This window comes from Grammomys surdaster, unplaced genomic scaffold (assembly GCF_004785775.1).
Source record: "Grammomys surdaster isolate TR1022 unplaced genomic scaffold, NIH_TR_1.0 140, whole genome shotgun sequence".
Classification (NCBI taxonomy): Eukaryota; Metazoa; Chordata; class Mammalia; order Rodentia; family Muridae; genus Grammomys; species Grammomys surdaster.
The window spans coordinates 9,309,250-9,335,815 of record NW_021604598.1 but is presented as its reverse complement, the minus strand read 5'-3'; the positions used below and the strand labels follow the sequence as shown (position 1 = coordinate 9,335,815).

General features: G+C 41.3%; 1 protein-coding gene across 3 annotated transcripts in view; it reads right to left on the bottom strand.

Moving 5' to 3' along the window:
- Opcml (opioid binding protein/cell adhesion molecule like) overlaps positions 1 to 26,566 on the bottom strand; it is a 517,586-nt gene that overhangs the window by 15,933 nt on the left and 475,087 nt on the right. Inside the window, exons 4-7 of one of the 3 annotated variants that reach the window (XM_028763827.1) lie at positions 3,070 to 3,207; positions 2,546 to 2,666; positions 1,932 to 2,083; positions 1,000 to 1,026 (exon numbers count right to left, since the gene is read on the bottom strand). In XM_028763827.1, coding sequence (XP_028619660.1) covers positions 1,000 to 1,026; positions 1,932 to 2,083; positions 2,546 to 2,666; positions 3,070 to 3,207 — 438 coding nt within the window. The remainder of the gene's footprint in view (positions 1 to 999; positions 1,027 to 1,931; positions 2,084 to 2,545; positions 2,667 to 3,069; positions 3,208 to 26,566) is intronic. The other 2 variants (XM_028763826.1, XM_028763828.1) reach the window with 2 other exon arrangements.

Below are 26,566 nucleotides of genomic sequence, written 5' to 3'. Positions count from 1 at the left end.
CAAACGAATGAATAAACATTATAGTCTGAACAACACAATACTCTTACTCTTTTCCATTTAGTGGTGTCATGACTAAGGAACAAATATTTATGACCATCAAGGTTTGGCAGAGTATGTCTTTAATAGGCATGAATCCATGGCTGTGTAAATTGATGATAGAAATACAAACACTGTAATTTTCCATAAGACTAAAATCAATATGTCTTAGACAAATAGAGAGGACAGGCTTTCACTTCTGGATGTAGGGCTGCATACCCAAATGTCCAAATGTCTAAGTGTATAAATGAAGATACCTTTTGATTATTTTGATTATTCTCTGAGAAAACACTCTGGTGCATGATAACATGCCTGAGTCTGGACTTCATTTAACATTTATCTTTCCCTGGTGTATATTTTGATGTAACCTATACTTATTGGTTCTTCTTTTATTAATCTGTAAAATAGAGGTAATAACTTGACCTTATCAGCTCTAACATGATGCCAAGAAAGCAGAAATATTTTAGTAAATAACATATATTGCCATCATGCAAAATAATCCTAGGAATTTCCATTTAAAAATAAAGATTCAGAACTAAGTCAGTATCCTTCTTAATCTTGGTAAAAGGAAACAAAACAAAACATTCAAAGGAGGGGAATTTGTCTCTAAAAATTCATGTAATAATCTACTTGGTTTCTAGGCTGAGTTCCTCACAATACACCCCTGTCCAGAAATAGCAGAGATCTCCTCCTTGTAAGCAATGACCCACTAGATGTTTATTATGGGGTGGCAGAGTGCATTCACTTTCTCTGAGCTTCCTAATCAAATCCCCTAAGCATGTGTAAAAGCCATTATGTTCTACATGCTTATTATCTAAATGGTCAAGCCACATCCCTTTGAAATCTACTACATAGAACATATTAGGGAAGGGAGCAGGCAAGCCTATCTTTGGAGTAGCTTTAAAAATACAAGAGCATAGGCATTCAAGCAGGCAGGGAAAGGAAGGAACATGCTGTACCCACCTGCCACTGCTGATGAGGGGCTTATTTCTAAGACACACACAGCACAATGCACACACAATGCAGAGAGAAAACAAAAGACATAGATCACACATTTCAGATGGTTGGTGGACAAAGTTCAGTACATGTCAAGCTTGTTACATCTGAGGTACACATGGAAAAAATGAGTCTTTCTACATCCTGTTCATCGGATGTTTTCCTCTCATTACACCTCAGCAAAAACAGACATACACACATGCATGAAATATTACCATAGGCTGATGCTAGTTTGTGGGATGAAATGTTGTATGGAAATACAGACACAGCAATATAGGGAGATGGAGCAATGAAAAAGAAGGGTTTCCATAGTAGCCATTCATGACTCCCCAGGTTTCTCCATCCATGGAGAAAAACAGACCTGAGTTTTTATGAGGAATAGAAGGGTCTGCTGATGAGGAGTCAGCCTTCTGTTCCTCATTTATCCCCATATGAGAACATGGTCTGATGGTCTACATGAGAATCATGATGACAAGAGTTGCTTGGCTGAAAACTATAACTGCTATCCCAGGAGTATGGATTCTTATTATGGAAGTCATCAGTCTTACAATTATTTCTCTTATTCTCACACACGTCTGTCTTCTCATGTGTCTTCAGATGACACTACTGTTGAACCATCCCATGGTTCTCTGTCCCATATGCAATTCACAATCACAGTTGATTCACAATTTGGTTTACTCCCCATTTCATGGGGCAAACCTGGCCAAAATAAATTACCTTGGAAACATGACTGCATGACATGCCAGGGGAATGGCAAGGAGGAGTATATTTTAGCTGAGGGTGGTGGGCTGAACAATATGGATGGAAACAAGCCAAGCAGATTCTGCCTGACACCCTCCCAAGCTCCTGGAGCTCCTTCGAATGGCCAAGCCCTCCAGATCCAGGCTTCCTGCACTCACCATACAGGGTGATGCTGGCATTGGTGTTCCCAAGCTTGTTTGTGGCCACACAGGTATAATTCCCATAATCCTTCTCTGAGACATTGAAGAAAGTCAAAGTGGATATGCGGCCTTTGTTCTCAATTCTCACCCCATCCAGGCCAGTGGCTAACCTGCAGTAGGAGAAAAGCACTATTGGTCTGGACCCACCAGCCAAGGGAAGTGCCAGGTACTAAAAGGATGCAAAGATTGGTCTTAGAATTACTGCAATGAGGTCCTGTTCAAATACCCTTTCTCCTGACTTGCCCATCCCAGCACCACAAGCCATAAGTGTCATATCCTCTATCAGGAAGTAAATAAGTAACGAAAAATTGTCATACTCGAAGGTCAACTCACTTAGACACTACCATGTCTATAACTAATCCAAGATTCTAAAACAAGGTCAATCCATTTTGTTGAGTTCCCAGGTTCCTCTATTCTTTTTTCTTTTTCTTCTTCTTTCTGATCCTAAAAGGAGACTCCATTAAAAGGAGATTATATGTTTTTATCTTGCTAATTTTTCTCCTGAAGTTTATTATCCTCCTTCTGGGGGATGTATGTCCTGTGTCAGAGATCTCCCAGTTCCTTTAAAGTACCTGGTATCTTCCTTGAACCACTGGAATTCAGCCATGGGGACAGCAGAGGCTTCACAACTCAAGATGCCCTTTTGACCAACAGAAACACCAGTGTTCTTGGCTTTTGAGATATAGGGAGGGTCTGGAGAAACAAAAACACACAAACCAGGAAAAAAAAATTAAAACGTGATTATAGAGAAGACATACATCCATTCACTTGTGGTACCCTACCTCTTAGTAAAACAACCATTCATTTTAGGAAGATGTTACATTTAAATGTGAAGATACTACATTTGACTCTCAGGTTTTCAAATCAATTCTAAATTAATCATAGTTCCCATTTGCTGAAAGCTCCGAGAGTCTCAGGAAGACTCCAGCTGTAAATGATAACACGGGCATTGAGCTGAACAACCTGACAAAACTCTGCTCTCCCTGTTCGCAGTGTTTGGGTGTGGGGATTTGAGGAAAAGGTAGTCACTTTTAACAGGTTGGTTTACTCCTTGGCCCCTTTCCCCCTGGATTTCCCTGATAGCCAATCAACTCACAGTTTACAGTGATTTTTACTTTCCGAACATCAGGTGCAGCAACGTCGTTCAAGGCGCTGCACTCGTACTCTCCAGACTGATCACGTTTGATGTCTGAGATTTCCAGGTATTCATCTTCACTCACAAAGCCCTGGCCTTCTGGGAAGAGAGAGGTAGGCAGAAAACAACACAGAACTGTTAGTCTCAGAACAGAGCTATTACCCAATCTGAGGGTGTAAGTGGAAGAGGGAAGGCCATAGAATGGGGCTGAACACTCAACAAAGAGATAATAAGGTGGTACAAAGTAAGACATTCTTTGATGGAGCCTTGGATAAATGTATTTCCAGATAAATTGCTTTAACTTTTTGAGTGCATTTGATAATAGTGTACCACCAATATTTTTCTTCAATTATTATTATAACAGTTAATTAAGAAAGTGCTTTATAAATACCCCAGTACATTAATAAAGGTTGACAGTTTAAACAAATCTGTCATGATCAATTGGATAATAAAACACTGCAAGTAACTTTAGGTTTCTAGAAACAATATTTTACATATAGAAATGCCTTTGTATATAAAATATAAGCTAACTAAGTTCTTATAGTAGAAATATCTGTAATATATTTTATATTGTAATACAAATAAATTCAAAGTTGCTAGTTCACTTTCAACCTGAGACAGACAATAAATAACCAGCTTGATTGAGCCATTCCACAATGTATATGTAGTGCTATACATAATAAATAAATACAATTTTAGTTGTCACTTTGAAATTTAAAAGTTTAAACTATAGTGGGGTAGACTAGGGAATTGATGAATGAATTATTTTTGTGTAGATTCAGGCAATGCTTGGAAACTTATCAAATAGACATAACTATAAGTCCATATAGCAATGTACCCATGGACTAGAATACCTCAAAGATTTCATACCTAGTTTTGTGGGTTGTTCTGAAGATACACTCTTAGTATACTCACAGAGTTAGCAGTTTGGTATTCAGAATAATTGAAGGTGGAAAAACTTACTTCAGTTTAATTTCTTATTGTATTGTTGGTGCAGTCTGGGCCCTTACCTCATCCTATTCCTTGGCTTATTGCAACAAAAGAAAATCCTTTCTCTTGAGTCCTGCTCAAATACTTTGCTCCTCTGAAAACTCAAACACCGTAAAGCCAAATGGCAGAATCCTTTTCCTTTCTCATGGACATGAGGCCAGGCATTCTGTGCTTCTGAGACTTGGTTTCAAAGATTAACAGAGATGAATTGTACTTCCTCTATTGAAACTGGGTTGCCTGACCCATGGCAGATTTTTAAAGAGTAAAACAAGAATGAAATCAAGCATACCCAAATGAATCTTCTGTCTCCAGTGTCACCTTTTGCGAGTTTGACAATGAATAAATATGGCAGATAGGAAGTTTGGCTATCTTTGGTAGGACTCCTTTATTCTGTAAAAGCATATACTACCAAATACTTGCTACCATGTAATTAATTGTATTTAACAAAACAGATGAGCTCCCTACAATGGGCCTGGCAGGAGCCTCAAGCAGGGCCAGTGTTTTCTTCTGTGGTGAAAATAAGAAAGGCCCTGCTCAGGTTAGACACTAGGAAGATACTGAGGAGAAGCTCTGATTAGGCTCAAGAGTACTTGAGGAGTATTGATTGACCTGCAGAATAAAGCATGGCCTTACAGGAGGCTGTATACCTCTGTGTAGGCAAGACAGAACTGGGGCGGTCCATGGGGAATACCTAAGCTTTCTCTAAAATAGAGGGTTTATTTGCACTATCTGCAATGCTGTCTTCATGATATATATCTATAAAAGCACAAAAGGAAGAAAGAGAAGGTGCAATCCATATAAAATGGGGGTCGTTATGATAATACTACCTCATTAAATGAGAAAACAGATTTTGTTAAGTTTGTACTAAAGATGAAATGTTTCTCAGAATTTAATTTGCATATAAATTCGTGGGGACTTAAAAAATCATAGACTCTCAGTCATTTGGAGTGGTTTGCAGGATTCTGGCAAGTGTCACTGCGCTGCTGGTCTGAGACTACCCTGCAAAATGTGGCTAAGATGGTCTTCCAGCAATGGCAATATCAGACAGCCTCCAAAGCTGACACAGTAAGATAATCACACACCCATGAACTGTGTCTAAACTGTAGTTTGGATCTTTAATGTTGCCTAAAAGCTCATGTCAGAAACCTAGTCAAAAAACCTGATGACATTGGGAGGTAGCATGTTAAGAGGTAGGGACTAATGGGATATTTTAGATGTATAAGGTGTGAACTTTGAGGTAATAGGAGACCATAGCTCCCTGGCCCCAAACCCTTTCTCTCCTGGCTATGAAATGGATAGTACAAGACAAATGGTTTTGTTCAGAATTATGTTTTACCATGATGTGCTACCACGTCACAGGATCAGAGTAAAACAACCAATCATGAACTTCAGTACCTTCAGCCCTTGAGGCACAGAGAACCCTCTACTCATTACATAATGGTCTTCTTAAGTATCTGTCATGGAAATGTGAAACAGCCCTTTCTCATACTGACTATAAACTTCTGACTCTGTGCTTCAGAAAAGAGGCAGGATGCAGAGCTTGAGGGAAGCAGAAGATGGGACATGGAGAAGATGGAAATATCGAAAGATGCTAAGATGACATGTAGAGAGAGAGCTGGGCATGCAAGATGCCTGTTATCTACGGGATGGCAAAGACATATTGGAAGATATTTCTTCTAATAAAGACTACCAGACTGTAATATTTTCTCTAACAAAAGACACTAAAACAGAAGTCTAGGATAGTTGCCCAAATTTTCTTTATGTGTGAAGTTCAATCTCAAGCCAGGTACCCTGAAGTATTATGAATCCACCCTACTCCTTTGGACACTCCCATTAAATTTTTTTTTAAAAATAGAGGTTATTGCTTAGAATGATGGGAGTATTTCAAAGATGATAACACAATTCATTGTACTAACTAGATTGAAATTACATAGATTGAAATAGGGCCCTTCATATAGGATGTGAGGGGATATCTATTCTGACCCAGAATATGTGCTTGGGGTTGAGTGGGCAAGCTTCATGGTTCTATGGACACAGGTGCAAGTTCTCATATAATAAGGTCACAGAACAAAGAGAGCCCAATTTATTGCCCAGGCTCACCTCTGTCTTCAGAATGAAGATGTAGGTAAAAACAGAGTGAGAAGGAGGATGCATGGACAGCTTATAATCAGCAGTCATCTAAATGTAGCCTATTAACCCAGGAGTTGTGTTGGACACTGTGTTTATGTATGGTGTAAGTGGTGGGGCCGACAATATGGGGAACAAGAATAATTTCATGAGCTCAAAATTTCAAGCAGATTGTACTTTACTCTATGTTTAGCTTGATACTTTAGTTCCTTGCTATTTCCAGATCTCACACAGAAGGTAGAGGAGAGCAGGAAGATATCTCACAGCTGGAAGGAATGTAAGTATTAGGGGATGAATAGATCAGACAGCAAGTCAGAGGAGACACCCAGAGCCTCTCTGACCTGCTCCTGCTCCCTTATATCCTGAGCCCCAGCCTGCTGTACATAGACCATCTGTCTTCCTTTTTGCTTCTTCAGGAGACTCCTTAGGGCACAGTTGGAAGGAATAGAGGTCAAGGACTTCAGCCTTCCTTCTTTGGGAGATTATTGTTCTAGACAGAATGTTATCTCTTCTCTTTGAAAACCCCTGGGGACAGTTTTAGGTGTCCTTTCCTCTCTCTCTTGACTAGACTATTCAGATCATCAAAGCCACCATCATTTTCTTGAGGCAAGTCCAGCCCAGCTCATCTATGGAAATGATTAAGTCACCTCAGGTGATTCTCATGCCTGCCATCCTTCTGTACCTGCTATTTACAGCAGCAGGTCTATCTACAGAAATGTTCTGTGAAGTTAAACACCAGCACCTGTCACAGCTTTGCCATGTGACCTGTCAGGAGGTGACACCAGGAACATGCCCAGAGGGTGAAAGCCTCAGAGAAGCAAGTGGCAGGATCTGGAGTATTTGGAGGCATAGTGGGAAGGGAAAAGCATGGAATAGGGTGCTTTGAGGAGGAAGAGACAGGAAGAAATAAGAGGCAAGACCACCAATAGAGGTGGCAGACACAGTGGACTCCATAGAAATACTTTGTGCTCACTGATGACCCCCAGGTGTACTGAATTTGGGAGGTTAGGCTCATATAAAAGTTGGTTGTGTGCAGACTTTTGACCCATCACCTTGCCACCTTTCTAGCCTACCTAAGAAGTTGCCTTTGTCTTTTCACTGAAGCTAGCCAGGAAATAGAGCTAGGAAAGAACCAATGATTTGCTCCTTTACATGTGGAGTAGCACGTTTATAAGTTAGCATTCACTAATTGAGATGCCCCCCCTGGTTGGAAATCCTGCAGTGTGACTTCTGGAACAAAATAAGATCCCAGGAAGAACACATTCCACAGCTTCCTACTGTGAGGTAAGTGCAGCATGGCAGAGATGATCAGAAGGTCCTGTAGCATAGTGTGCACAAATCCTCCCATTCAATCTACCTCCTATGCAGGATTTGTGTCAATAACCCCCCCTTACACACACACACACACACACACACACACACACACACACACACACGAGACAATTGATTAGAATTCAGCTTTCCATCTTTCAAGTTAGAGTAAGAAGGCTGGACTGGGAATCCAAGGCTGACCAAGGTTCTTGACATTCTCTTTGTGTGCTAAAGATAGCTCAGACAGCATAGTAGGGAGACATGACTTGATACCTAAGCACTGGCATAAAGCTGAGCCTGAGCAATAGAGTGGCCAAAAGTTCAGACTTACATGCACCCAGTACCTACAAGGATGAGTCAGGAAAGAAGTGAGCACACAAGGGCAATCCTTATTTCTACACTACAGGTGAATAGCTCCTTATCTAAATCAATATCTCTGCAATGAACAACTACCTTCATCACCAGTATCTCAAGGGAGAGACAAAGTGTGACTGAAAGAGATATGTTGCCTTCTATGAATGTTATGGCACAACTAGCATCTCTTTCTCCCAGAATCAGTCACAGCAATATGCCTCCTAACACAAGAGCTTCCTTCTTTATAAGGAATAGTTTTAAAGGCTTGATGATTTTTACTTTATGTGTACTGGAGTGTTTTGTCTGCCCCACATCTGTACCCTACTTGAATGCCCTCTGGGACCAGAAGACTGTGTCAGATTGCCTGGATCTGGAGTTACAGGTAGGGTGCTGAGAATGGACCCTGGGTCTTCTGCAAAACCAGCCATTGCTCTTAACCTCTGAGCAGTCTATCTAGTCCGAAGCTTTCTTTTTCTGCACTTCAGAAACATTGGTAATAGGAATGAGTTTGGGCTGAGTTCAGGTGAAAGCATTGGAAATGTGGATCAACTTAGGTAAACTGAGGTTTGTACTGTTTGTTCTTCCTTCAATGTAGTTGCTGTCTATTGCCTATATTACCTATACCTGAATGGGTGTGGCATGTTCCACTGTTTTTGCACTAGCTCATGCATCTACTGTGTACTAAACATATAACATGTGTGTTCAGGTTGTCCCTGATGGCTACAAGTCTGGGGATGGAGCCTATGTGATACTTTCTCTTATATGTTCATCCTCCACCCCCACCGCACACATCATTAGTACTTACCCACCCCTTCTCTTCACTTAGAAGGCTACTGGCAATAGGCAAACCTAGGCTTGGTAATTAGATAGAGGAGTGTGAACTGCAGCTACCTTGCCTGCTTCAGGCTCCCAGATACACCATTCCCTTCACTGCACTGGAGTTAATGAAAAGTGTGATAAACTCACTATTTCCTTCTCTCTTAATTAATACAAGCAATTGAATTGTGCTAAAGTAATTTTGGTTGGGAGACTGAGCCCCTGGGTCAACGACTCACTTGCTGGCACTGACAAAAAAAGTGCTTTGTCTTGGGCTCAGAGAACTTTGCTCAGGCTGTAGCTGCCAGGACCTGAGCCATCCAGAATGGTGTGCTGGCTGCCTTCCCTGAGGTTGACAGCAAGCTGGATGATGACAAGGTCAGTGAGCTCCTGTGAAAGGTACCTGAGCTCCAGTGTGGGGATGTTAATAGGGATGCCACAGCTGTTAATCAGTCTCTAAAACCCTGTTTCCATGTTCTGCTTGGAGAAAACTGAGGACCACAGAAAAAGAAAATGAACCAAGTAGCTCATCCAGAATGGATATTCTAAAAGGAAGTAAAGATTCTTTATGGTGTATGGAATAAGAGAAGGGGGTATCCAGGGACACTCACATCAAACCCAAGTGGAAATGTTTAGAATATAAGGTTTATACCCTGTCTCCTGTCAGGCTTGCTCAAAGAGCAAGTTGAAGGTGGCCTCTTGTGCCTGCGCATGCAGGTTGTATTTGGGGAGGTTCCCAGGCATCAGATCTTTTTCAAAGTCCCCAGGGTACTATAAAGAGTAAGCAATGATGAGAATCCAGGGTCACTGATGAGACTCAATGCCTTGGCTTTCCAAGTAAGTGCTTGTCTTGTTCATGTGCATTCCTTATCTGAGATCTCACTCGGGGCCTTGGAACATAAACGGCTGTGAATATCTCAGTGTGTTCTGATCTGTCCACTGTTGGTGTCTGGAAAACAATGTCATGAAGTTGGCACCAGAAGTTTTATTGCAGGCATGGCTGGAAGAGACCTTGTTTTGGTATAAGGTACTGACAGTCAGGGTGGCACTGGAAGTGTCTACTGCTTTCTGTCCATCTCCAGTTGCTAGAGAGCCCCAGATAGTCCAGCAAAGAGAGTAGGCTCTCTCCAAAGCACAACGAAGATGCCTATTAACTGAGATGGGTTATGTTCTCTTTTCTAAGTTGGGATCAGCATATCTAGGAAGAATTATTGGACAAAACTTCTAAATATTATTTATGCATTGATACTATAATATGATTATGTCATTTCCCTCTTCTCTATTCTCCCCCTAAAACTTTCCATATACTTCACCTTGCTCTTTATGACCCTTTTTTCATGAATTATTGTTAATACACACACACACACACACACACACACATACACACACACACACACACATGTAAGACCTGCTTAAACCTGAGCTAAACTAAGACAGAAACAACAGCCATGGAGAAATGGACAGACTAAAATCTAGGAGGCCTCAACCCTACAGAAAGAACTACAGACAAATAGGAATGCTGAGCACAGACCCAGGGAGAGTGTACCTATTGTTATTCAATAACAAATTGGTCAGCCCTGAAAACACACATACAAACAGCATGAGACAGATGAAACACGTTATAATTATGTATTTAGGGTACACTGTTTTAGAACATAGATGATGCTATTGTCCTATCGATTGTCATCCTGATGAGTGATGCAAACAGTGTGCCTGCAAGGATGTGGCACATTCTCTTAGATGAATGTATGGGATGTATGCCAGGGAAAGGACAGAGAGAGGAAGAGCGAGAGGGAAAGAGGGAGAGAAAGAGGGCATAGAAGGGGGAGAGGAAAAGAGAGAGAGGGAGAGGGAGAGAGGAAGAAGGTGAGTGGGACCCATCTCCTGAGCACATTAGCATGCTTGGGTTAATAAAAATGCAGCTATTGAGCTGAGCATGGTGACACACAAGCACTTTGAAGGAAGAGGCAGAACAAAGGATGCTAGGTACAAGTTTGAGGCTAGCACAGTCTACATAGAGTTCAAGTCCAGGCAGGGTCACACAGCAAGACCCTGACTAAAAAAAATAAAAGTATATAGCATTTCCATGTTAACAAATAGCCTAGTATAAACCACATAAACAGCAGTTCAGACCCAAACAGTGTACAGATGGAAGAAAAATAATAAGCACTTTAAAACTGCAGAGCTTAAATAGCTAAGTTATTGACAAAGTGTTTAAGAATATGTGGAAGTTGTTATTATTTTATGGGCTTTCTTCCTATTATTACTACTAATTACACTCTGAACCAGTAGTTATTATGAACACATAGAAAGTGCAGGTAATTCTGAACAGTATGAATAACAGTAAGCAACAGGTAGGTAAAATATCAAAATCAAAAACATACCACAATAAACACAAGGCATTGAAGAGACACTGTATTTTCTCTGCACATTAATTAAGAAGGCAGGATGTGATTCTTTTCTAGTTTAAGGAGCCACTACCTCTGACCCAGGTCCAGTTTCTTCAAGAAAGCATCATCCTAGAAGAACAGAATGTTCTGGAGTACAGTGAGGTTCATCCCTATAGGACAGCAGAATTGTTGAGGTACTCACTTAGTTGAAGTGGCTTCTTTTTTGTTTGTTTGTTTTCTTCTTATTTTTTTATAATTTATTTTTTCTCAAATCGTAATTCATTCACACAGGGGTTATAAACACAGAAAGGCAGGATGTGGGGAAGGGAATGACAATGGAGTGTGGGTGATCAGGGGGAATACAGATATCTTCAGAACCGGGTATCGGCTGGGTGAAGGTTCAGGCGACAAGTCACTATGACTCTGCCTATGACTCGCTTGTCCTTATCTAAGTTGGTATTGTCTGCCCAGGTTACCTATTTACAAGGTCTATGACTACTCAGGCTTGTAAATTTCCACAAAAGCTGCCTGTTTACATTAGTTTATACCCATCTGTTTCAATGTTTTTCCACTGAGACCCAAGACTTGGTGTTAGTATTCATGTATGACAGGTCTATTGCTGATTTTAGGCCTATGGCTGATTTTAGGCCTTCAGTGTGTAAGCAGGGCTGCCCCTGACATCTTCTCCCTTCTCTAAGTATAGAAGGGCTGTGGCAATTCTAAACTTGCGAAGGCGGGGATACTGGCCTGACCTCCAGTATTTGAAGGGGACCTTGTAATGGCTCCAGTCCCCCTGTCGTTGTCCAGTGGGGCATGAGGGCCATACCCGTCCCGATGTCTTTTTCCTGGAGAGGGGATACTTTTGACATCAACCCCTATGCAGTCAGGCTTGTCCCTCAGGGAACCCAGATAGATATTTTTTATCTTTTATTTATATTCCCTTGCAGTGCTTAGCCTCACAGCCTATGAATGAATTCAGATCGCCTGACAGAGGGGGTTCTGGGTGGCCCCTCTCTGGTTGGTCTAGGGGCAGAAGTCCCCCCTTTTAGGTTGGGTGGAGATGGGTTTTGGAGACACCCTGTATAAAGTAACAACCTCATCTTGAGTCTCGTGGTCCTCCATTGCTAACTTATGATAATGTATCTGAGTAGGTTTTGCTACCAAATTATTTATCTGTTGTATCACAGAGTTAGTCTGCCTATTTGAGAGCCAGAGACCAGCAGAAAAAAATCAAAAAGAACCCAAATAATGGTCCCAAGATGGGAGGAAATAGGGTTGACAACTTTGGAGAGGCTGAAAACCAATTCTTGTACCAGCCTTCATCTGTCTCTTTCTCTCTCTGATTTTTCTTAGGGCCTTCACTATCTGTTTCATGGTCTCTTTAACCCTCCTTGTCTTGTCTATGTAAAGGCAACCTTCTTCTTTAAGAGCTGTACACAGTCAAGAGCTGTACACAGCCTTTTCTATTGTAATAGAGTAAATCAAGTCCAATAAGGATCTCTGCGATTTTTAGGAGGTCTCTTCAGACAGCAAAACGAGGGATTTCTTCAGATTAGTGATGTCAATCTCTAGCTGTTTGATGTTCTTGTCAGTGGCCCTTCAAAGGTCTGAGTAGTGTAAGTTCAGAGGCCAGCGTCTGGATTAGAATGAAGTGGCTTCTTGACCCACAGAAGAGCTCAGAGTCAAAATCAGTCCAGGTCAGGTCATACATGATGATGTCAAAGACTTGAAACAGCAGACCAGTGTGTGGGTGCTCTGCCCCTTGGTTTCTTTCTTAGTTCTATGTGATATTTCTTTTTCCACATAAGTTAGCTTAATCTTACTCCACTTGACCTTTGGGCCAACAAGGGCCCCTCTTTATGATGGTGATCCCATATGGCTACAGTGGAATGATGTCCGGTGTCCTAGTGACAATACAAGGCATTTTTCATGTGTTTGATGTTTTGTTTATATGATAATACCAGTGGGATGAATGAATACTACGTACAATTACATACTGTACATAATAGTTCACAATGACAGATAGTGGTTGCCAATTGGTAGACACTATACTAAACTTCTATTGTTAATTTAGAGCACATAGGTCCTATTCCAATAACTTTTGATTCTATCCACTAGCATTGGCCTCTTACACCTTCAGCTTATTGTATGTCTCAATGGCACTCCAAGTCTGTGTCCGGTACATATGCTCTATGAAGTTCATACAGCAATGACACCACCTAAATCCCCCAACTGTGTACTTCTTAGAAGCTGTCTCCATTATTTAGTTGTATAATGACCCATGTTGCCTTTGTCATGTTTGTAGACTTTTTTTCCTGGGAAATGTCTGTCATCAGCTCTTGGGGTTCATCTGCCTTTGCTGTAAGTAAAGCTGGCTGAGCCCTTGGTTTTCAATGGATTTAGAGGCAGTGGCTTTGCCTCAATGGGCTATGCACCCTCAGATGCATGAGTTATCAAGACAGACCCTGTGTGCAATTGCTCTCTGAAAGCTCAGCATCCATCATTTTTCTGGTGAGAGAGATAATAAATGGACAGCTGGAAGCTATACCAGCCAGGGAAGTTGCATGATGGAAACCAAGCTAAAATCTAAAAGATCCTAGAAGACAAGGCAGACTAGAGACATCAGAGCAGCACCTTTCTGAAGTGGTTTAGATGGGCTGTAGCATTAAAGGAAGCTGCCCTGGGGCCTTTCCACGTTATAGGAGAAAATGTCTTTCTGAGGAAGGACAATGCCACCCGTTTCACCAGGTGAGGCCTGCGTATTGACTCCTCTCATTTCATCTTTCCTTTCTTGCTTTTGAATCTTAGTTCCCAACAGTGCAGCCAGGTGAAAATGATGTAAACAAACAATGTTCATTAATATTTTTGAAATACTTGTATTAGCTACCAGGCAATGCATCCACTAGGCCAGCTCAATTGGCATGCAAGCAACAGCCAGGGACACTCTGCACACTTGGCAGAGCAGAAAGGTCAGAGCTCTGAAGCATTGCAGGGAGATAGGGCTGTTCACACCCTTGGTGCTTGTCCCAGCAGAGAAGAAAGGAGAGAGCTATGCATGCATTCAATCCCATGTTTGAGGCAGGAGGGGCCTCTTCCAAACTGCCTTCTCAAGGGCTATCCTCACCTGATCTTTGGGCTGTTTAATGTGATAGCCTGATTCTTGCATCTGACTTCAGCTGTGATTAAGCTGATTTCTACTCAAAGGCATCTGTCCTCTCTTGGTATAGTCAGTTTTGCATCATCCTGTCTACATGACCTTTTTTGACTCCATGTCAGTAGGTAGAAATACTGGAGCTAACACTGAAGCAGACACTAGAGCTAGCCTGAGTTACACTCTCAGTTTTATTACTAAGATGCTACATGATTATGAGTAAGTATATTTTAGAAATCAAATTCTCAATCATTTTTTTATCAAATATAAGTTTCCATGGGATAATCTGCAAGGTCACTATCAGTTTGAATGTTTCACAGCCTCTCCTAACCTAGAAATATGGTTCATGGCCAGAATCCTACATAATTCCTTAAGTTCTAGAACTCTAATGATAGCGTTGATGAACAGAGTTCCATGACAGGAGCTCTGGCTCTCCCACCCAGCAAGAGGCACAAGGTTCCTACAATCTAGCACGTGTACTGTAGGACTGACCTATGGTGCTTCATTGTATAGTGTCATGACATTGCAGGCTAAAGAATACAGACAGTACTGCAAGGGTAAGGTGGCTCTCTCTTTCACTGCTTTAGCTGCCTGGTGATTGGGAGGGAAGAGAGAGATTTTGACAATTACGAAGGAGTACGTGTGTCTGAAGGTAATGTCCTGTGTTAATGGGGGAAATTAATTCTTTCCTTTCTAAGACTCCTATTCACACAGATTTTGACAAGTAGCTGTTCTATCTCTCTCCTCCACGGGTAGATCCGAATAATATCTTATAGGTACAACTAATCATCCACTTATGTGATTTGAGGCCCATTTACATGGGTCTGAGGGTACATTCCTGATGTCAGAAAATGAGCCTTCTCTGCTTTCTGCCCTTCTTTGTCTTCACTAAAAACGTGCCTTCACAGTTCCATGGCTCTCTTTACTAACCCTGCCTAGCATGCTGCTGGTGTTGAGAGGAGGCAAGGAGCACTTAAGATGGGAAAGATAATGCTAGGTACCACTCTCCCAAAACTTGCCAGTATCATTTACTGTCAGCACTGACCAAGGGCTATACTGGGTCAGAACCAGGTCTGAAGTAAGACAAAGAGGTAAGGTTCTAGTCCTTACATGGCTACTCCTTATCCTGGATTCTAGCTGCCCCCTCACTTCATCCAGTTTTTTGGTTTTTGCCAAATGATATGTTCAGACACCTCATGTCTGAATATGGTCCCTTGGCAAATGTTCTGTCCCCATTTTGCTCATGATGGTTCTTTAGGTTTAGTGAGCAGGGCTTCAGGGAGCATTTACCTGACCCTGGGTTGCACCCAGGATTTCTGGGGATGGAGTTTGTATACAGTGAGTTATGAATAATCAAATTCTGCCTCTGCCTTAGAATCTTAATCTGATTTCATTTCTGGAAAATAGAGCTTCTGAGCTCATTCTTCAGTGACTGAAGTCTCAGGCAAGCCAGTCTCAAAGTTTTCTCCCAGACCCTGTTGATCACCTACCTACCTGTGCTTGTTTCTTGCATTTAGTGGCCACTCCCCTCAGGATCTCCATCAGAAATTGTATGCCTCACTTATGTGAATTTTACAGTCTCTAGATACTTATCATAAGTCAGATGTTAAACTTGCTGTCTGTTACCTTCTCTCTGAGATCCCTTTCTTTTCTAGAAGTCAATAACATCACAAGAGATAAAGAATAAGAGAAGGGGAATTCTAAATAGCAAGCCCAGAATTCTAGATCGTGGACCACAACGATGAAGATATGAAAGCGAGTATTGCTTCTAAACCACACAGAGCAGGCACTAGTGCTTGGTACCTGGACAAGCAGGTCTAGAGCACGATACATAGACAAGAGATATTTAGAAGTTTGAGGCTTCTCACAGACCAAGTTTCTAAAGAGTTTGGGTCATGAGAGGCCAGCTTAGCTACCTTTGTAGCATGGTCTTTGACTTATTTTCTTTGCTCAACTCCAACAAACCTTTTATTTCAACTGTCGAATATTTTACCCTAATGACAAGGAATAAAGTTAATGTAGAGAGTAGTGTGGTGTCTATTGCATGTATATTATGTACATATGTATAAGCAGATTCACATGTGCTACAAAAGCATCACAATAGGGAACCATCCACTACAGCATAGAAAATGTAGAATCATCCTTCTTACACATATCATTTAGAGAATAGACTCAAGAACACCTGTCTTCCTTAACTATCTTAGCTATGCTCAGTCTCTGTTGAAGTAATTATTTAAAAACGGCCTCTGGCCAAGCCGACTATTTAAGCTGAGGCGGCTCTGCCTATCCCAGCCACCATGTTTTTCGGTCGGAGGTCAAGTGCATGCTGCAGCTAGAAATGGCCAACTAGAAACACCAGCCCTGCCACCCACGAGACGTCAGCATGGGAGATGGCTCAATCTCCCACGCTGTCTCTGCAAGGCTAGGCATTGCCCAGGCCATACCATCATCCATGAGGGCTCAGTAGAAAGATGAGACTCTAATGCTTAAAGATTAATCAAAGGATTATAATTTTGATAATGATCAGTAACAAGATACCCATACAATCAGAGTCATATCCCAATTAGCTAACCTAATTATAAGTTTATAAGTTGTTCCCCATGAGTGCTCTCCATACCTGTGTGGTTCTCCATCCTCCTACATCTCTGCCCTATCTAGCCCCTCCTCTTCCTTTTTTCTCTTCTCCTCACTCCTCCTCTTCCTCTCCTAACTCCTCCCACCTTAGCTCCTCCTACAAGTCTCCTATTTCCATATAGACAAATAAAAGGGGGTTAGGTTGGATCATTTATGAAATGTTTTCAGGTCTTATTTTTGCTAGCCATTAGCTAGTTTTCAAAAATAATATGTATGTTTGGTAGCCATTGATGTGTGTGTGTGTGTGTGTGTGTTATGTCCCAAGAAAGAAAATAAGAAAAACATATTATCTAAATCTCATGTGAAAAAAAATATACCAAAAGATAAGAAAGCCACCAAAGGCTGAAGCTTAGCAAATCAGAAGATAATTTATCTTGAGAACAAAACAAGTGATATTTACATTATTAAATCACAATTACAAAGCAAATCAGCTGCAGAAGAGAAGAGATCATTTCCATCAATTATTACTGAACTGAACATAATTTTTCAATCACCGGCAGATTGTAAATGGGGGCTGTGGCTCATCCAGGAACTCTTCTATCACAGGAGTTATTAATCAGGTATTAACTTTGTCGAATTAGCAAGGACACCGACAGGATGGGGAGGGAAGCAGGATACAGGGCGGGCAGGAGGTGGCAGCCAGGTTAATTTCTGAGATGGAGGCACAAAGTCTTCTAGAAAAACCAGGGTCAGCCACCTATGCAACTACTACTTCTGCAGTGTCGAAGGAAGCACTTAGCTCTGCTGCTTTCATCCCCAAAGATCAACGCATGACCAGACAAACATAAATAAATAGTGCATAATTCATTGGCCCTTTAACTGTGTCATAGGAGTGCTACAGTAATGACAGTGTGCTGTGAGTCTCAGCCCTCTCAATGCTCCTGCATGGGGTGCAGCTGAAACTGCTGACTTTGTTGTGGCTTCTCTACCTAGGTCCCTAACTCAGGCTGTTTTGGTCTCTGTGTTACATATGAACTGCATCTATCAGAAGCTCAAAAGGCTGGTAGAAACCTCTCAGTTCCTTTTGGTATGTTTGAAATATACAATGTCTCCTTTATGAGTAAAGGGTCTATTGGTTCTGTTTTCGACTGTTCACAATCTAATGGCTTTTTCAAACTCCAACCCTTGGATTTCTGTACCACAAGAGAGGGTGTGCCAACTCCTTAGCCTGGTTTGCTCACTGTGGGGACTGAATCTATCCCTTTTTGGATCAGGACAGGTGATTCTACTGAGGAATTCATTTATATTTTGTTCTCAGAGCTGTGGAAGACTGAGATTCTGGCTCCTCTTTTCCCCCTACAGGTGCCAGGCAGGCTTCTGCATTCTCACTGCTGGGCTTGGTAATTACTGCTGTCCTGGGGTCCAAGGCAGTTGCTAGGCACCCAGAAGATTACCACCATCCTGGCTATTGTTTCAAAGAAACAAGCCAAACAAAGAAGGTAGCTGTTGGAGGTGGGCATGAGACAAGCCAGGGGACAGAAAAGGTCTGAGTGTGGGGTAGTATAGGTGACGTTTAAGTGGCTATTTGTGTATTTCTGATGCACACACCAGTGAGCATAGGTACTTCAGACTGTCAAACATCACTCAAGGCTTAGATCTAGAAACACCAACCTTTTTTTCTCTCTCTCTCCCTGTTTTATTTCTTCATTTAATAAACACTGAAAATTGGAGACCTTGTCTTCAGCATTCTGTATTCTCTCACAAGCAAAAACAGTCTCCTGAATGAATGAGCCAGGTAATTATGGTCTCAACAAATTAATCACAAGCATACAGATGATCCCTGTCCTTGAGTTGTATTAAAGTGAAATTCCACATTATTCCTGTGCCCACTTTCCACTACCTTTGCTCTGGGTAACTTTGGCTCATCCTTCAACTCTGCACTGGAGTGTTCCTTTTCGATAAGACATTATCTTTGTGGGTCTCCATGTACTTTTTCACTCTCCTTCATCCTGGTTTCTTCCCTAGCATCGGATTTCTATGGGTTGGAGCAGCTGGTTTCATGGCCTTTTGCTTGGGTGTGAGGTGGCTCAAGAAAGGTCTAGCAATTGATCAGATGCTGGAAATAGCTCAGATATTTGTTTCTCAGAAGGCTCAAGACACTTCAAAGCTTTATCTCCTGCCAAATTCTCTCATTTATCTTTCAGTTCAACATTGTCCTTATTCATCCAGTATCTGTCTCACTTGCACCTTCTATACCAGGACCTGGAACAGCCTTGTGGGGATTAGCTAGCAACACTTCACAAAGTGACTGTTTTCTGTTCATCCTGATTACCCCCTTATTAGTAATCCCTTTATCGAACCTGATCAAGTTGACCACACCATTTCTTTCCTTATGGATCCAAACAACATACCTTAGTGTACCATGAAGTCCTTGATGTTCCTCCTCTGAGTTTCTATACCACATATACATGTCATTATATGCACCACTTTAAGGCAGTGACTCTCAACTTGGTAATATTGTCCCCAGGGATATTTGACAATGTGCAGAGACATTTTGGTCACCAAGTAACCATGCTATTTCTGGCCTGACTGTGGTGGGGGAAGTGTGCCCCTGTAATACAAGGGGTGGATATCAGAGATACTGCTAACCATCTTTTCCATCTTTTCTGGTCAGCTGCACTCAGAAACTATATGCTCTCAAATATCACTCGCACTGGTGTTGAGAACACTGCTTCAGTGGTAAATGCCTGTTTCATCACCTGTATGTTTACCATAAAGATGAAGACACAGACTAAAAAGGAGAGGAAGGAGAAGGGGAGAAGAAAAGGTAATGTGAACTGAGAGACCATCTAGCTCATTCCTTGGCTTCTCAGTGCCTAATGCTGCTCCTGAAGTATGTTCTGGTCTTACAAAAGAGCTATTGGAAAAAATGAAAGTTAAATAAATCCACCAAGGACCCACAGTGCTGCTCCTCTGCCACCAAATCATTCAGTGCTGGGTACAAGTCAGATTATGCAGAACTAAATATAAGGGTAGCAAGAATGGCCCATTCAGGTCCATTAAGATGAATCTGCCACTAGGGTTTAAAGGTGAAACAAGATCCTGTTTAACTGGATCAGGGTGGTATAAAGAGCTTCTGTTTTTGTTATCAAGTAGAGATCGCCTCAAACAGACTTAGAATGTTCTCACTCATCAGCAGTGTTGAGGTGGCATATGTCACTGATACACTGTGAATAAGAAAAGGTGAGAGAAAGTCTCGAAATGGCACCAAAGGTCATTTCCTTATTGTCACTACATATTTGAGGGAGATCACTGACAACAGTTGATTCCGGTTTCAGAAAATTGTAACCTGTTAAATAACCTTAAGAAAATTACAGCCATGTACCAACAGTACTTTCCATGTTTTGCCTTCTCACCATAGTTTCTCGCTGTCATATGAAGAAAAAAGATCTACTCTGTGCAAAGCACATGATAGGAACTGTGAATTTTATGGAATTTAAATGGGAGGTAGACATCACTGAATGAATGCTTACTGAATTCAATCTGCCTAAGGACATTGTGTCATAACTGGTCTTATTTATATAGTCTATTATTTCAGACTCTAAGTAATAAAATTTGGCTTAATATCTGCTTCAGACTTCAGCAGATATATTTTTGAAAAATATATCTGTGTAAGCCAGAATTTGCATCCAAGTTCCAGGATAGGCAAGCCATAGGAGATCCAATCTTCTAGATAATAATAAAAGGAAGCCTCAAAGGTATGTAGGTCAAGTACTCAGTGAATCCAAAGCCACATTTCCAAAGCCAAGCTTCTGAGGTTGTGGGGGTTTAAATGAGGATGTCCTTCATAGGTTCTTACAATTGAACACTCAATCTTTAGTTAGTGATGCTGTTTGGGAAGGATTGTAAGGTGTGGCCTTGCTGGAGAAAGTATGTCCCTAGGGGTAGGCTTTGGAGATTCAAAACCAAATGTTATTCCAAGTTTGCCCTTTTTGCTTTTCTGTTGTAGTTCAAGATGTAAGCGCTTAGCTTCCAATTGGCTTGCCTGCTGTATTGCCTCCTACCATGGTGGTGATTGGCTCTTATGTTTCTGGAATTGTAATCCTTAATAAACAATTCTTTTCTATAATTTGTATTGGTTATATTGATTTACCATTGCAATAAAAGAGTAACCTATACTATACTAATTCTTTGTCAGGAATAATAGTTCCCTGTTATTCTGCCCTCTGCAGCGGGGACTGCCCATTGCCTCTTTTACATACTGCTCACAGCACTGGCCCCTGTGATGGCTCAGAATGAGGACAGAGAGCTGATGACAGGATGGAGTCAGAACCCAGGCCTCGAGGCAACATGGTGGCAGCTCCAGTGCTGAGAATAGTGTCTGTGGCTTTCTATAACCAGATTAAGTATGAATTGTGTAGAGAGAAGAGAGGAGTTGCATTCAGATCCAATCAAGTTCACCTTATAGGAAGCAACATAGGCGGGGTTGTAGGAGATCCATGCCAGCACATAAACTGCTCTATAATTATAAGGGCATATAATATCTAGCCAGAATGCACACTACATAGAAAAGATGCAATTTCCACTCTAAAATGTCAATTTATTTTTTGTCCAGTAAGATTTAATAATAATGGCCTGACCCTGGACTGAATAAACATGTCCAGAGCCCTGACCATGTAACATCTGACTTACCCTTTTCTTATGAGACATCTGTAATTTTATGAACAGAGTATAACACCATTATAGTACAATGAATCACATAAACTTGGATATATTACAGGTCAAAGCCTATCTCTTAAAATATAACAACTACATTCTTCAATAGCCTGATCTAAATCCTAAGCTCCAGAAAACAGCAACATCCAGGATTTTTGTAGGGTTTGTCAATCCACCTCTATGTAATTCCCTAATGCTTAAATCCAGCATAAGATTACGGCATTGCCTTACCTGTCACACAAGCACATACTGATCATATAACTATTAGGTGAGTTTTTTAGGTAGTGAATGTCCTTTTGGATCAGATAACTGATCTGCTATAGGTGGGATGGTTTAACCCTGAACGTTACTTCAAGTTCAGACTAATGTCCTACCATTAGTGAAAGTTTGTCCCTCATGTTTTTGGTTTAGCCCTTAAAATAACTGACATCTCTCTCATGAAATTGAATACTGTAATCTGATTGGGAGAGCCAGGATTACATCAGATAGGGTTTCAGCAACTACTCCTTTTGCCTGTGGAAATTCAAATAAATTTCTGCAACCCTGGTATCAGAGGACTTGGCCACCAGCACATTTGATAGAATATTTCAGCCAGTTCCCAAAGGAGCATTTACCAACACTGGTGATGGCTTCAATTTTCTGTCACCCAGGCATATGACATAAATGGAATAGAACAGTCTTCAAAAAATACAAAACTGGAAGGTTCTATGTGAGGAACAGTTGTATCTAATGGTATGCATGAATCTTTGGTGGCTGCTGAACTTAAGCGCTATACTCTTCTGCCAATGAAATCATATGTTAAAAATTCATGAAGTTCAGGGGCTGGCAAGATGGCTGAAGAACAAAGAAAACTTGCCGTTCTTGCACAGGACATGACTTTAATTCTCAGGACCTGTCCAGGGCAACTCACAGCTATCTGTAACTCCAGTGCTAGGTAATCTCACACACTCTTCTGGTCTTTTCACACACTTACAAATATGTAAAGAAATACACATGTAGACAGACAGATACACATACATACACACACACACATACGCCCACACATATTGTCATGAAGTTTGGGAGATTGGGCCTGATGGTGTATCTCAGTGGTAGAATACTTGTCTAGCATGCACAAAGGCCAGAGTTTTACCCTCTGGACTTAAAAGCAAAGAAAGAAAAAATGAAAATTCATGAAGTTGTACACACTGAGCTACATTTTGGAAATCCGGTTGGGGACTTGTGGAGGAAGTTGAGATTTTAATGACTAATGTTCATTATCCTCTCCCCATCGCTATCATACCCCTTTTGCACTTCCCTTGGGTCCTGCCTTCCTCTTTTCTTTGAGAGAAACACCCATGGAGAACCTGAGCTTTCTGTCTCAATGAAGGATCGATCTGTCTCTGTTGTTAAGGACAGTACAGTGGAATGGGGAAACAATACGCAAACATATAAAATAGTAAATTAAAATGAAAACAAAAATAAAAGAAAGTCATAAGGAAAGAAAAGTTGTCCAAGGCCTTGTAAATGTAATAGCTAATAATTCTTATAATTGCCAGAGGAAGTTTAAGACAGGAGAGGTCATGCTGGGCAGTAAATTCTAAAACTTACTTTTACTTAATTATTTTATGGTTTAGAGATTTTAATTGGAAGAAAATTCCATATACTTCATCTAACACTCTTGTGATGGCTTTATTCATTTCCAAGTGCTCTGCTGTCAGAAGGAACAAAAAGTAGCTGAAAGGGCTTTATGTCTTCTCCCTCAGCCCATGGACATTATATTCATCCATTTATTCAACAAATGATAAATGATTCACCTTGTTTCCATGAGTAGGATGGTGAGGGTGGAGTTAGGGCTGACTTATTGCCATGGAGAACTAAGGTACAAAGTGTGGGAGTCAGAGCAATGGTGAACATGCAAAGTGTGTTGGATTTGCCAGAGCAAAGTTATCAAATAGGCTTACAGTTTTGTTCATCATGGACCAGTTGATATTATCTACAGACTTAACAATGTTTTTACTAATACTCGAGTTTTGCAATTCTTTCATTAAAGGAAAGCTTATTAGCCACAATCATTTATCTGACAGTGCCGATGTTAGGAAGTAGGACTGCAGAAACACAAGATGATCTCTGTCTTCAGGGAACAAGCGGTCTCAGGGTTTCAAGATGATGACAAAAGCCTGTGATAGGGACACTTGAGTAGGGACCAGTGGAGTCATGGAACATCCAGAGACCAGAGTCACAGACTAGAATCAAGGTTTCCAGGAGGAACCCAAACTGGAAGGCTTGAGGTTAGAGAGGAACTGAGTGGAGACAAGATTTGCTGGAAGGGTAAGAGAGCTGCTCTGATCTTAAGTACAAGGGCAAGTATGAGTCCACAAGTAACAGGAAAGGAGAAATGAACTTGGAAAGATGGGCTGACTGTCATGAATGATCTTAAACACTGGCCTAAGGGATGGCTACTTTTAGCAGGATCTTAGGACAATAACTGATGTGAATCACTCCAATACCATAAAGAAATCGAGCTTATGCTGTATTGTTTTGTTTTGCTTTTTTTTAGAATGTCTTCCAAAGGTTCATATGGAAGCTTGGTCCCTAGGTTATGGTGCCACCTGAAAGTGTTAAGGACCATTAAGAAGTGGGGTGTAAAAATCTTTTCCCAATCTGTTAGTTGCCATTTTGTTCTATTGACAGTGTCCTTTGCCTTTCAGAAGCTTTGCAATTTTATGAGGTTCCATTTGTCTATTCTTGATCTTAGAGTATAAGCCATTGGTGTTCTGTTCAGGAACTTTTCCCCTGTGCCCAAGTACTCGAGGTACTTCTCCACCTTCTCTTCTATTAGTTTCAGTGTATCTGGTTTATGGGAAGGTCCTTCATCCATTTGGACTTGAGCTTTGTACAAGGAGATAAGAATGGATTGGTTTGCATTCTTCTACATGCTGACCTCCAGTTGAACCACCACCATTTGTTGAAAATGCTGTCTTTTTTTCCACTGGACGGTTTTACCTCCTTTGTCAAAGATCAAGTGACCATAGGTGTGTGGGATCATTTCTGGATCTTCAATTCTATTCCATTGATCTTCCTGCCTGTCTCTGTACCAATTCTACATCTGATATAGGGCTTATATCTAATATATACAAAAAACCTCAAGAAATTAAATTCCAGACAACCAAATAACTCTATTAAAAAATGGGATACATAGTGAAACAAAGAGTTCTCAACTGAGGAAACTCGAATGACAGAGAAGTACCTAAAGAAATGTTCAAAGTCCTTAGTCATCAGGGAAATGCAAATCAAAACAACCCTGAGATTCTACCTCACACCAGTCAGAATGGCTAAGATAAAAAACTCAGTTGATAACAGAAGCAGGGCAGGATGTAGAGAAAGAGGAACACTCCTCCATTGTTGCTAGGATTGGAAACTGCTACACCCACTCTGGAAATCAGTCTGACAGTTCCTCAGAAAATTGGACATAGTACTACCTGAGGGCCTAGCTATACCACTCCTGGGCATATACCCAGAAAATGTTTCAACATGTAATAAGTACATATGCTCCAGTATGTTTATAGAAGCTATATTTGTAATAGCCAGAAGCTGGAAACAACCCAGAGGTCCCTTAACAGAGGAATGGATACAGAAAATGTGGTACATTTACACAATGGAGTATTACTCAGCTAATAAAAACAATGAATTCGAGAAATTCTTAGGAACATGGATGGAACTAGAAAATATCATCCTGCCGGACAGTGGTGGTGTACGCCTTTAATCCCAGCACTTGGGAGGCAGGGAGGCAGAGGCAGCCGGATTTCTGAGTTTGAGGCCAGCCTGGTGTACAGAGTGAGTTCCAGGACTTTGAGGGCCACACAGAGAAATCCTGTCTCGAAAAAACAAAACAACAACAACCAAAACAAAGCAAAAAAAAAAAAGGAAATATCCTGAGTGAGATAACCTAATCACAAAAGAACACACATGGTATGAACTCACTGATAATTGGATATTAGCTCAAAAGTTTGAAATACCCAAGATACAACTCTCATGAAGCTCATGAAGAAAGAAGACCAAAGTGTGGGTATTTCCGTCCTTCTTAGAAGGAGTAACAAAATACTAATGGGAGCAAATATGGAGACAAAGTGTCAGACAGAAACTGAAGGAGGGGCCACCTGAAGACTGTTCTATCTGGGTATCCATCCCATGTGCAGTCACCAAAGATAGACACTGATATGGATGCCAGGAAGTGCATGGTGACAGGAGTGTGATATCGTTGTCTGCTTAGAGGTCTGCCAGAGCCTGACATATACAGAGGGAGATGTTCACAGCTAACCATTGAACTGATCACGGGGTTCCCAGTGTAGGAGTTAGAAGACTGAAGGAGCTCAAAGGGTTTGCACTCCCATGGGGAGAGCAATAATACCAACCAACCAGAGCTCCCAGGGTCTAAACCACCAGCCTGGGAGCACATAGGGAGGGACTCATGGCTCCAGCTGTATATGTAGGTGAGGATGGCCTTATCGGCATAGGTAGGAGGGGAGATCCTTGGTCACGTGAAGGCTGGATGCCCGAGTGTGGGAGAATTTGAGAAGTGAGGAGGTGGGATTGGGTGGGCGGAGGCACATCTTCATAGAAGCAGGAGGAGAGGGATTAGATAGGGGGTTTCTGGGTGGGGGGGAATGAGGAAAGGGAATAACATCTTAAATGTAAATAAAATATCCAATTAAAAAAAAGTGGGGCGTATTTAGAGCAAATACCCTAGAAGGAGATATTGGTACTTTGACCTCTTCCTTTCTCTTTTTGCTTCCTGTTCATCATGAATTGAGCATCTTTCTCTTCCACAATGAGCCAAGCAACAATGGACTGAAATCGTTGAGAGCCAAAATAATCTTCTGTGAGCCAAAAGAGACTGTTCTTCTTGAAAGCAGACAGCTCAGGGGAAAGCTAGCACAGTTTACAAAATAGATGTAGAATCTCTCTCTCTCTCTCTCTCTCTCTCTCTCTGTGTCTGTCTGTCTCTCTCTCTCTCTCTCTCTCTCTCTCTCTCTCTCTCTCTCTCTCT